The 13060-nt window shown below is 43.2% G+C and overlaps 1 protein-coding gene across 1 annotated transcript in view; it reads left to right on the top strand.

The window, feature by feature from the left end:
* LOC144769317 (teneurin-2-like) overlaps positions 1-12859 on the top strand; it is an 853614-nt gene extending 840755 nt beyond the window's left edge. The window contains exon 5 of the mRNA XM_078653392.1: positions 12537-12859. Within this exon, the coding sequence (XP_078509518.1) occupies positions 12537-12847 (311 nt within the window). The 3' untranslated portion in view covers positions 12848-12859. The remainder of the gene's footprint in view (positions 1-12536) is intronic.
* The last annotated feature ends 201 nt before the right edge of the window (positions 12860-13060 follow it).

Below are 13060 nucleotides of genomic sequence, written 5' to 3'. Positions count from 1 at the left end.
GTTTTTTCAGTGAATTTCAATGGTTTTTTAATAGCAAATATCATAAGCTGTCGAATGTCAAGTACGTGGTAAGTGAAAACATTTTCGTGTTTATGCACACTGATCTGCTTTGAATGGTGCCCCCCCCCCTCATTTCTATTAGGAGTACTCTCTCTTTGCAGATAGTGAAAGGTAGTTAACGCAGGCGTTTGCCCCCGTTGTAATCCGTCGTGCCTGCTTCTCTCTCCATTTGATTGATTGTTATCCAAGTATTTACTGTTTTAGAATTAGTTCTCTTTGGTTCATTCTCTATTTACAAACAAACACAGAGTCGCAATACTCTGTTTAGTCTTTGCAGATAACGAAAAATCGTGTAAAAAAAAAGAAAAGGAATCGAGCAAAATCAGTAGGCCACTAATGGGATCTCTTTTTGACCTCGCTAAAATAGAAACATTAGGAACAACCCCTCATGACAAATACAAAACTAGTGAGATGAACTGAACTCCACACAATGATGGCTGCAAAACAGCTCGGCTCCGCCACCCACCCCGCCCAAAATAACGATAAAGAACGGCTGCCATGATTGGTTGCGGAATGACCACGACGGAGCTACAAAATGGTGCTGCTCTCATGCTAACCCCAGCTTCAGTCTGAAACATCCAGAAACACTGTAGACTACCAATTCGATCAGTTCCGGTAGCGCCCCAATGTAACCCGGTAGAGAAGAACTAGCCCTCCCCTCTTTGACTGATGGTTCTTGTTGCCTGTCCCTTCTGTTGCCATTTAACAGAACTATTTAGCCTGCTGAAAGGGGTTGTGTTCCGACCGCTGGTTGGTGGAGACATTTTGACTATATTCTGTACCTGCGTTGTCGCGTAATGCGTCATATGACGCGCCGCGTTAGCGCATCCGGAAGTCATCCGGGGCGCGCAGCGCGTAACGTAAGCATAACAAGTCATGTGACTTGTTAATAAAACTTTTCATTGGTTCATTTTACTTTTCTTATTGTAATGATGAAAGGCTTGGTCATATGACCTAAAAATTACGCTTTTCATTACTTCCGAACATTATTTTTTCTTAAATATATGTTATAATGTTCCAGGCTAATGTACTTTCCCGGAAATTTTACAACTGTCCTGCAAGTAAAATATATTCTTTTTTCGAGAAAAAGAGCGTTTCTTCGTCCCATGACGGAGCCGTTGAGCAAAAGAGGGTCGACCTGCTGTCTTAGTCGCCGATACGCCTGAATATGAGATTCTTATCGATCACTTTATGTTGCAGGAATAGAAAACACAACAGCCCTTGACCATTTATCTTTACTGCGTTCCTTCGTATTATACCTTTTACCCTTCATGTAATTGGTCTGCTTTATTTCACTTGCCTTTTAATGATTCTAAAACAGTCACTATTAATAAAAACTTTACCAATGTATATACTACTACCATGTTTTCTTTTAAAAACCTTTATTGTGAAAATGTCATTATACAAATACGAGCCTATAACCACGTGGGCCTGCCACAGAGCAAACTGTAATCGTATATGATGAATAGACATTTACACTGTAGAGGAACGTAACGGGCGGGCCATTAGGTTGCAAGAACTAAGGTGTCTAACAGTTACGGAATCGGTGGACGTACATTTTATAATTAAAATACGACAGGGCCAGTTACAATAAAATTATCTAGATATACATTTGCGGGCAAGTACCATGGGTGACGTTAATTCGAACTTTCAACAGTACAGTAATCAATAACACATCAGAACTTAATATCAATAGGGATGTCGAAATAGTCAATCAATTCTCGTCCCCGCCCGCCATGTGCTTCAAAACTGCATACGTATCTCGTGATTTCAAGGTTCTGCAACCAGTACACAACAAGGAGTTACGAGTCCCATTTATTCCGGCGCCATTTTGGGCGAGGACGGGCAGGTCCAGGATGTAGTCAAAATGTCTCTACCAACCATCGACTATGATGATGTTCATATGCTGTATTTATTAGAGTAACACTCATCTGTCCACATGAAATTAATTTGCCACAATCTAAACATGTCATTTTAATCTTTCCAAAGTTCTTCTAAATATTTGGGACCGTTTCCCTTGCCTCTGAAGCTCTCAGTGCCACTTCTTTGATGAATGTACTAGCAGGTCAGGGGTTCTCCTCCAAATCTCTCTTTTATGCAGCACTATAATTAATTGGTGCCACCTCTCCATATGACGATGCATGGTATAGTTACCACAACTATATTTTTTTTCGGTTCCTCTGGAGAGTTCATTGTGGCAGATGAAGCGTGTAACGTACCGGGCATTTACCTTTTTTTGCATGTACAGGAAAGGAAAAAAAAATCGAGCGTCCGAGTTCTAAGGTGTCCCAGGGCCATTTTAGTGGACCAGGCCCAAATCCAAAGAACAGGCCGCCATTTTGAGAGTCCTCTTGCAGCCGCCTGTCGCTGTAGCATCAAGAGCAGCCGAAACTCAGCTGAATGGCAACTGAAACGGTAAAGGGGCGCCCCACTACAGCAGACGAGCCTCCACCTAGGAAGGCCCATTCACGCCGGCTCCCCCCCCCTTCGGGCACCCCACGCCGTTATTCGGAGCAGTATTGTAGGATGGCCACACCAGTGCGGCAACTTGCTAGACATCACCTCGGTGGTAACCGAATCTCAACGCCTTGTGGTGTCTTCTATTCAAAAAACATTGTTATGCTGCCTTCGACCTATTCGCCGCAAGTGCGCACACAACTCAACTGCATATCTTGCTAGACACCACCTCGGTGCCATCCGGATCTTGGAATGTCAGCACCTTTTGGTGTCTTCTCTTCAGAAAATATTGTTGCGCTGCCTTTGGCCCCATTCGCACATCAGTCCGCTACTGACGCCATCTCACAGGCTAATGGGGCGCCCCACGCCGACTTTCAGCATTGTAGAATGACCACACCAGTACAGCAACTTGCTAGACATCACCTCGGTGCCATCCGGATCTCGGCGCCCCACTGCAGATGAAGTGCCTCTCAACTATGAAACCACCACGGTGACATCCGGATCTTGGCGCGTTGTGCTGCCTTCGGCCTATTCGCACATCGGTCCGCTACTGACGCCATCTCACAGGCTAATGGGGCGACCCACGCCGAGTTTCAGCATTGTAGGATGACCACACCAGTACAGCAACTTGCTAGACATCACCTCGGTGCCATCCGAATCTTGGCATCTCAACGCCTAGTGGTATCTTCCATACAAAAAATATTGTTACGCTGCCTTTGGCCCCATTCGCACATCAGTCCGCAACTTAGACATCACCTCGGTGCCATCCGGATCTTGGCATCTCAGCGCCTTGTGGTGTCAGTCAGAAAATATTGTTGCGCTGCCTTTGGCCCCATTCGCACATCGGTCCGCTACTGACGCCATCTCACAGGCCAACGGGGCGCCCCACGCCGACTTTCAACATTGTAGGATGGCCACAGAAGTGCGACAACTTACTAGACACCACCTCGGTGCCATCCGGATCTTGGCGCGTTGTGCTGCCTTCGGCCTATTCGCACATCGGTCCGCTACTGACGCCATCTCACAGGCCAACGGGGCACCCCACGCCGACTTTCAGCATTGTTGGATGGCCACACCAGTGCGGCAACTTACTAGACAGCACCTCGGTGCCATCCGGATCTTGGCGCGTTGTGCTGCCTTCGGCCTATTCGCACATCGGTCCGCTACTGACGCAAACTCACAGGCCAACGGGGCGCCCCACGCCGACTTTCAGCATTGTAGGATGGCCACACCAGTGCTGCAACTTGCTGGACACCACCTCGGTGCCATCCGGATCTTGGCGCGTTGTATTGCCTTCGGCCTATTCGCACATCGGTCCGCTACTGACGCCGCCTCACGTGCCAACGTATTTTCTACGCATTTTATACCCTATGCCGCATAACAGGTCATGTGACTTGTTTATAAAACTTTTCATTGGTTCATTTTACTTTTGGTTTCCTAATGATGGAAGGCTTGATCATATGACCTAAAAACAACACTTTTCATTGGATGAAAACTTTTTTTTTTTCCCAAACGATGAAAGCCCCACCTTGTTTCTGGATGTTTCAGACTAAACTGGCGTCAGCATGAGAGCACCACCATCTCGTAGCTCCGTCGTGGTCATTCCGCGAGCAATCATGGCAGCCGCTCCCCACCAGAAGCCTGCAGGAGTCGGGGCCCCCAAAACTTTTGATGAATTCTCAAGGCGGAGGGGACGCTTTCGAGAATGGGGTCCAAGACCTAGCAGACAAGCGTCCGATTTCCAAGGTGTCCCAGGGCCATTTCAGTGGACCAGGCCCAAAAAGGAAAGAGCCTGCCGCCATTTTGAGAGTCCTGTGACAGCCGCCTATCGCTGCACCGCAAGAGTGGGCGCAACTCAGCTGAATTGCGGCTTTTGACACAGTGGACCAAAAACGGACGGAATGGCAACTGAAACGGTAAAGGGGCGCCCCACTACAACAGATGACACTCCACCTGGAGAGGCCCGTTCACGCCGCCTCCCCCGGGGCGCCCCACGCCGTTATTCGGAGCAGCATTGTAGGATACCAAAACCAGTGCGGCAACTTACTGGACATCACCTTGGTGCCATCGTTCTGCTGCCTTGGAACTATTCGCACAACAGTTTGCTACTGATGACCCACCCCCGCGACGCCCCACGCCGTTATTTGCTGGGTGGCAACTTACTAGACATCACTTTCGTGTCATCTAGATTTCGGCGCGTTCTGCTGCCTTGGAACTATTCGCACAACAGTTTGCTACTGATGACCCACCCCCCGCGACGCCCCACGCCGGAAATCTGGACGTTGTGCTGCGTTGGGACTATTCGCACAGCCGACCGCTACTTCGTTGTTTTTCCCTAAAAATGTTTATATGTTATTACTATTTTTGTTTTCTTGTATATATTTATAAATTATTAAAGTTTTATAATCTTACTACTTTGTCGGAGTGCTATATATTTTTAATGTGACACATAATTGTAAAAACTTTCATGTACAAAGAGTCATCCCTGGAATCTTCCGCTTCACGCTCGGTCCCCTCCCCAATCACAATACAGGATGGTTTTCAGATAATAGCAACGCTTCTGCTGTGACGGATCTCATCGAGTGTGGGCCTTGATCTACTATAACTCCTTTGAAGAGGGGTGATTCTTTACAGCTGTGGCCATAAACTACATCTGCAGGGCTAGCTGATAGCCTAGGACCGGCCTGGACAATCGCACACAGAGGAAAAGAAGTGTCAGAGGGTGCGGTAGTGAATAGGGCGAAAGGGAGGTGTCGGGCGGGCACAGGGTGTGATTCTCAGGGAAGAGCAGCGCAGATGGGGGGAGGTTTATTACCCATGCATAAGACAGAGAGCGGGGGTGACCACTGCCTGGGTGAGATGCTTGCGAGGGTGGGGAGCCATGCTAAGGATCGACAGCGTGCACAGAGTGGGTCTGGTCAAGGCATCTAAAATGGCTGCCGTGCACGACAAAAGTGTGGCATTTGAAAAAAGACAAGATGGCGCAGACAATGTTTTTCAACACTTCCTGATTTCCTTCGAATCGAACGTTAACAATCGTTGGGGCATATTACCAAAGTTAAGCGATATTTATCCCTAACGATGCATTGCAAAGATTTTTTTACCGTCAGAAATTATCGCAGATAAACCTTGCTATTATCAAGGTTTATCGCAAATACGATAAAAAACGACCGCAATGCATTAATATCGCTGAAAACTCAGCGATATTCATGCATTACCGAGCTAATGCTCTTAGCCATGTTATCCACCTCCCATTGGATAACATGGCTAAGAACTGCTCAGGGCAGCTGTTACTTTTTGGAGATATTCGCGCTTATCTCGAATATTTCCAAAAGTTGATAATAGGAGATAGCGATGTTAGCGACTGTTTCCAGTCGCTAACATCTTGGCATGCCCACTTTGCATGTCATTAGTGATAAATATCACTCACATGCAAAGTGGGGCCCAAGATGGTCGCTATCTCCTACTAGCCGTCGCTAACTGGTGTTAGCAACAGCTAGGTAATACAGATATAATTTTATCTCCGCGAAGCGGAGCGCTGTTACAGATATATATCTTGTTTTTGAACGTTAATTTCTCAAAATGCACTGAAGCACATATATTGAGACCTAGCAAAGGCACATCGGGCTACCAGTCCCTAATATTTTACCAAGTTTCGTGCAAATCCATTCAGCCGTTCGATTATTATTATTATTTTATTTTTTTTGCCCCGCGGGGCCCTTTTAAAACCTCCACATCAAACCTAGGGGGTCAGCGAGGATCTACTATGCCCCCTTATGGTCATTTGCCCCTTCGCTTTGGCCTCCTCTTGTCTCTCGATCCTACCGAGAGACAAGATGGCGGCCGCTACGTACTGTTTGGAATGTTTACAGACACCGGAGAGCCAATCAGCTTCGCTTCGCAAAGCTCCGTAACGCGAAAAGTACGCGAAGCGGTGCGCTGTTACAGATATATATCTTTTTTTGAACGTTAATTTCTCAAAATCCACTGAAGCACATATATTGAGACCTAGCAAAGGCACATCGGGCTACCAGTCCCTACAATTTTGCCAAGTTTCGTGCAAATCCATTCAGCCGTTCGATTATTATTATTATTTTTTTTTTTTGCCCCGCGGGGCCCTTTTAAAACCTCCACATCAAACCTAGGGGGTCAGCGAGGATCTACTATTCCCCCTTATGGTCATTTGCCCCTTCGCTTTGGCCTCCTCTTGTCTCTCGATCCTACCGAGAGACAAGATGGCGGCCGCTACGGACTGTTTGGAATGTTGACAGACGCCGGAGAACCAATCAGCTTCGCTTCACAAAGCTCCGTTGCGCGAAAAGTACGCGTCCTGGAGCGCTGCCCGGTCCGCTGTTACAGATATATATCTTTTTTTAAACGTTAATTTCTCAAAATCCACTGTAGCACATATATTGAGACCTACAAAAGGCACATCGGGCTACCAGTCCCTACAATTTTGCCAAGTTTCGTGCAAATCCATTCAGCCGTTCGGGCTAAAAGTGAGGCCAACCGCCCTATGGAAAACTCAATGTTAAAAACACGTTTTGGGACCCCCCTTTTTTCTCGACCCCCCCTGGACGACCCCCCCCCCCAATTTTCAGGGGCTGCTCAGAAACAAAATGTGCCATTTTCCTGAAAATTTCAGCCAATTCCGTCCACAAACGCCAAAGTTATTAGACATAGAATTTTCAAAAAACCCATAGAGAAAAAATCCTAACTATATATACCTACTGGCGACCGCCAGTAGGTAATATGTATTATAAAGGCTTTACACTTATCTGTGAAATCCTTATATTTTCGTTGTAAGGCATGCATGGTAAAGGCCTATGCGTAGTTAACGATGAGTGGTAATGGTATTGCTTGGTGTGAACTCGGTGTGATATCTTCTTCACCCTAAAAAAATCACATTGCACATTAGACAGCAGAGCACAATAGATAGCAACCGGGTCCCATGTTACATTTAAGAAGCAAGTAGGACACACCGAGCCTTCCATCTTGCTTCTCAGAATTGTGCTCTAAGCAAATACACAGGAGAACTGTATCCAAACAAATGTTTTATCGGAGTGACTGTCAATTCAGGTTTGAGATTAAAGAAACATATCCTGTACACAGAGCACATAGTCAGCAGGCTGCCATGGCTGCTGAGGTTGGTGTTCCTGAAGCCAAGACTAAAAAGTCAAGCAAACATTGTAAAAAGAGGACTTTCCTTACAATTGTCATCTACCGTCTTGCGAGGCAGAAACAAATACAGAATACCACAGAGAGATTCATATTCAGTTTTCAAGTCAGAGAGTATTCTCAGAAAAACTTAAGAAGCTGTACGAAATGATAATACCTAAACACATTTAATACAAAATGTTATGTATGACACAACAAATGGATAGAAGGCAGTGTCCAGTCTAAATCCAAGACACATTATCAAAGCAGCAGTTAGTGCTCTGCCAGTGCTTACCACTCGCTGGCTCCCAGATTCAAGAAAGTCTGGGCTGGTGATTAATCTCTGGATGTGCAAGATAAACTCTTCAACCCCTTGCATGTTTCCAGGGGTAGGGTTGAAGGCCCGGTCAAATTCTGAAGGGTGCTCCAAGCACAACTGTTTCTAAGAGCTTGAAGCTGTCAGGCTTTAAGGCACTCATCCCCAGTGGCGTAGCCAGGGTGTCTTGGGCCACAGTGCAAGGAAGGAAAAGTGCAGGATGCAAAAGGGTCCCCTACCTTATGTCTAAATTGTAAAATACATCCATTAGTCAGGGTTGGATGAGCTTGTCAGGCCTCTATGCCCCTCTGCCCCTGAGTGTGTTGCCCCAATCAAAGTTACGTCCGATCCATTCATAGGCTTGTGCTCTGACGTGTGCAACAGGATGCCAGGTGTGTGCTTAAAGGAAAGCATACCTAATGATATGTTCCGTGGCATTAGTATGATACTTAGTTGCATATGGCTTACAAAGCAACCATTTCACAATCGGACGTGGAAGTCTTCAGACTTCAGGACTTGGTGCTTCTAAGTGTATTTTGTTTAATATGAAAACGAATTAAATGGGAAAGTATATTATGTAAAAGCCAGAATGTTGTAGTTGACTTTGCTTGTACACTGCTTTGACATAAACACACGGATGTCAACATAGTTTTTCGTCTGGACCTATCTGCATTTACTGTAGAGTTGTAAAACTATTAATTGCGCCGACAGGTCCCAAGTATTGCAGGGGCTTATCATTCTGCAATGCTCATACACTACAGAACACATATGCAATTTGTGGTACCAGACGTGTCTATGCACTTGTCATTGCAGCACAACGCTGCTTGCCTTTCGCCATGGCTAAGCCTTAACACTGCTAAAATAAGTACCACAATGGGACAGTGGGCAGAGGGAGCGAACTTATCTTTGCCAAAGTTCAGGACTGAAAGCTCTAAAGTCTCCAAGTCTCCTGGGGGAGGTGAGGATTCCGCAGTGTCTCCCTGGACGGGATCGATGACTCATTATGTCAATCAAGCCCCACTTCAGACGGAAATAAAGAGATTTGTATCTCAAAGCTGTGCATAAGGACTCTCATCTTTTCATTTCATATTTATGAGCGGTTTACTTTGAAGTGTTTATCAGGCAATACACAGAAACATGAGAGAGCATAGCCTGGAACCATGTTCAAGTGTCTAATCTGGTAAGTGCTTACTGAGCAAGCCAGGGCATCAGAGGAAGCAAATCAAAGGCGAGAACAATAACAAATCATGCTTTCTTGAGCTTTTATTGGATAATTTTACAGTCCAGCAAATGATCAACATATTACCTATAATATTTTGTAATAATTGTCGCATGCAGTCTGGAAAAGCCAGCCATCGCATGACACCAGCATAGAAGTCAAGATTCCGAGTAGAAAGTAAAAGCTGCTTTGCAATATATACTAAAATGGATGCCAGTCGTTTCTTGATACCAGACTGCACAGGGATCAGAGGTGTTGGCATATTTAACGTGAGCTTGTGGATATCAGAGAGAGTGCTGGTGCTGGCACACGTCGTTTTCTGTCTCTCTGGGGCTTTTGTGTGCAAGGTCCTTGCCCTGCTTTGCAAGAAGTAAAAATATCATTTAAATACACCAATGATTGTTTAGAGACTAATGAATGTTGACAATCTAAGGCACAGAAAGGGAGACTGCAGATTACGTCCTGCGGGTCCTGCATGGTGGTGATTTTTGATTGACAGCTCCTACACAGTGTACATTTGAGGTATGTAGCTATCTATGCAGACCCGAGCTTGCAGCCCAAAGCAATCGCAGCTCATGTTTATTTATTTATTCAGTTTGTATATAGCGCAAAGATGACCCCGTAGGGCATGTCAGAGCAATGAAAGTAAAGTAAGAGCTAGAACACATTTAGATGAAATTGAATGAAGAAAAACATATATTAACACTGTTTAAGAATCATGGAGAATTATTGGGAGAAAATAAAAACATCCTTTAGACCAGTGCATTCCAAACTTTTTAGAATCACAATCCACTTTTTAGTATGAAAGACTTTCAAGACCAACCTACCTTTAATGAACACGAGGCGGGTGATTTGTTAATGTAACTAAAGTACGGAGTGGTGGTGCATTGTCATTTGCAGGCAGCACATTTCTCATTGAAATGGTCACTAAATGGGCACAGATATACAGTTTTACTGATCAAAATATATTGCACACAATTAATAATGTGTGGAAATCAGGTTTCAGTGAATAAATATTATTTGTCTATCACCAAGTAAAGTGTCTTGAATTGTTCTGATCCTATTAAAATCTTAGTTTCTGTTAGAGTTTCAAAAAATGTGCTTCATTTTTGCTTTCCTAACTATTGAATGTGTACAGTGAACTTACAGCTCACTTACATTTTGTTGTGTCAAGAAAAAACGGTATCATACAGTCTTTCCTTTCACACATCATGTACCACAGATTGTGACATCATTCACTTTCTTTTCTTTCTCTGACTGCAAAGTGAGTGGAATGTGTAAACACCAGTCTTCATGTAAAAAAAACCAGCAAAAGACATAGCTTGACATTTGACCTCATCTTTGAAGTGCAGCAAATATGACAGGATAAATACTGAATTTAAGGCATCTTAATTTATTGGTTTGACTTTTCTTGACCCAGCAACCCAGTTTGGTAAACACTGATTTAGACAACATTACCTAGCATAACAAAAGTCTAAAATATATTTACAAATTGAAATAAAGAAAAAAGTTCAAGAAACAAGATTCAAGATAACTATGCATGCTTGTTTAACAATTCTTAAAAAATGTTCTAAGACAAGAGTTTTGTTGTTCACTTGACTAATGGCTTAGCTAATGATTGTATAACTAATACATATTTTCTAGATCTGTAAAATGTGTTTATGTGTTCAATTCATTTATAATATTTTCTGTTTTAGTTGTTTGTTTTCAAATCCGCAGTAATGTATTTGCATAAATATAATCAATTATATGAAAATTATGTCAGTGGCATGGCAAATAAATAAAAAGCTTGGCTTGCCAGGAAATCAGCATTTGAACTGACTGAAAAATAAAAACATAAAAAGTCCCGCCATCGATTTTAGATGACATATATTCTGTAGGGCAATTCACAATAAAAAAAAACTTACATTATTTATTCAAATGTAAGTATTACTTTGCAATGAAATCAGTGCCAGTATGGATGAAATTATAAGTGTGGGGCTAGGCTCAACGAGTAAAATATTTTCCGAAGACAAATGTTTGATCAGCAGGTGATAAGTTAGAATCCCAGAAACACCAACTCGGCTTTCGAGCCTTAAGTAAATTGAGAGCCATGAAACTGAGTAATACTAACAAATGTGTTTTTTTTAGCGCTTAGAAGTTTCAGTACTGAGATATGAAGGACCAATTAAAAAAACGCTGTTATTATAATTATTTGTATTTAGTAGTGGCAGTAGTAGACTTATTTTATGCTCTTAACATCACTTATACAAGTTTGTACTTTTACTTTTGACATCATGTACAAACAGCCTCTTCCGTGTTGCAGAGTAATATAGAGTGCATAACATTCCTGGCGCTGCTGCCATTTAAACAAATTATCAGGTCGGTTTTTGCACACTTGCTATTCATTTTGCAGCCTATTATGATAAAAACATGTTTTGCTTCTTATCTTTAACTTCAACGGTATGTACCCCAAGTACGGCTGGCATATGGTCTCATTCACGACTTTGTCAAGGACAATTTGAACATGCAAAAAATCGGAAATGAGAGGTTTACACTCATCTCATAAAGATTTCAAAGTGAAAAAGCAGCCACAAAAGAAAAAACATTTGCACCAAATATTTCTCTAGGCTCCTAATTTGGAGCTCGGCAGTCAGAGTATGCATATCATTCCTTCAAGGGTGTAAGGCCATTCTTAATAAACCCTGTGTATCTTTGCTGTAGATGTTATTTAACAATTTTGGACTCTAGAAGATCAAGTTGATAGCTCAGTGAAGCAGGCTGCAATCAAAATATCACATTGCACTTTGATGTCACATGCTGTGCCTCTGAATGTTCGCTTACTGGCAGAACATATACTCCAGTGATTAAATCTGGCAAGTCAGATCAAATCATGTTCCACAAACAAGCCTGCAGGCTGGTTAGAAAGATCGCTGCCTAACAGCACAGTGAATTTAAATAAAGCTTCATAAAGTTGTGTCACACTCCACTAGCTCATTTCGCTCATATGACTTAGGGGCTTACCTAGAGTTTGGCTACGAGATATTATGTCAAAACATGACGGTCATCCAGTCCTATGTATTACTAGTGCCATAGGCTGTAACTTGTACTTTTAATATGGTCGACGGGACATCCACTAGGTTTGTGATTGAGTATTCCATCCACCAAACTCTAAATATGGACTTTTTATTTATTTTTTTCTTTTGGTGCACTTAAACCTTGCTCTTCATGTGGAAGATAACATTTAATTTTTAGCATGACCACAATCCATTAGAGTAGAGCACAACTTAAATCTAAGATCTATATTAAATTAGATCTCAATTTGTTATCTTTTTACTGTCCCCCTAGGAACTAACTTCACCCTGGCAGAATTAGGCATCTGTGAGCCATCCCCCCATCGAAGTGGCTACTGTTCGGATATAGGAATACTTCATCCTGGCTACTCCCTGAGCACGGGGTCTGATGCCGACTCAGATACAGAGGGAGGAATGTCTCCAGATCACGCTATAAGATTGTGGGGGCGAGGGATAAAATCCAGGCGAAGCTCCGGTCTGTCCAGCCGTGAAAACTCCGCCCTTACCCTCACTGACTCTGACAATGACAATAAGTCTGACGATGAAAATGGTAGGACTATTTCTTATCTGCATGTCATACTGTGAAAGGTACGACTGTCATGTAAAGTACTTGTTGCCCAAGTCTTTTGTCTTAACTACATGAACAAACTATGAAACCAAAGAGTGTATGTTTTTAATATAATGATGTTCTTGTTGCAGCAAACAGTGTTTTTTAGAGAAATCAAATCGCTGAGGAATATGTATGAATGTCTGAATCATTCAGCTCTATAATTTTCAGCATGGGCTCTTATTTTTCAA

The sequence above is a fragment of the Lissotriton helveticus genome, chromosome 7, assembly GCF_964261635.1.
Source record: "Lissotriton helveticus chromosome 7, aLisHel1.1, whole genome shotgun sequence".
NCBI classification, from domain to species: Eukaryota; Metazoa; Chordata; class Amphibia; order Caudata; family Salamandridae; genus Lissotriton; species Lissotriton helveticus.
Note: the sequence above shows the minus strand (reverse complement) of the source record. Positions and strands in the feature narration are given on the sequence as shown.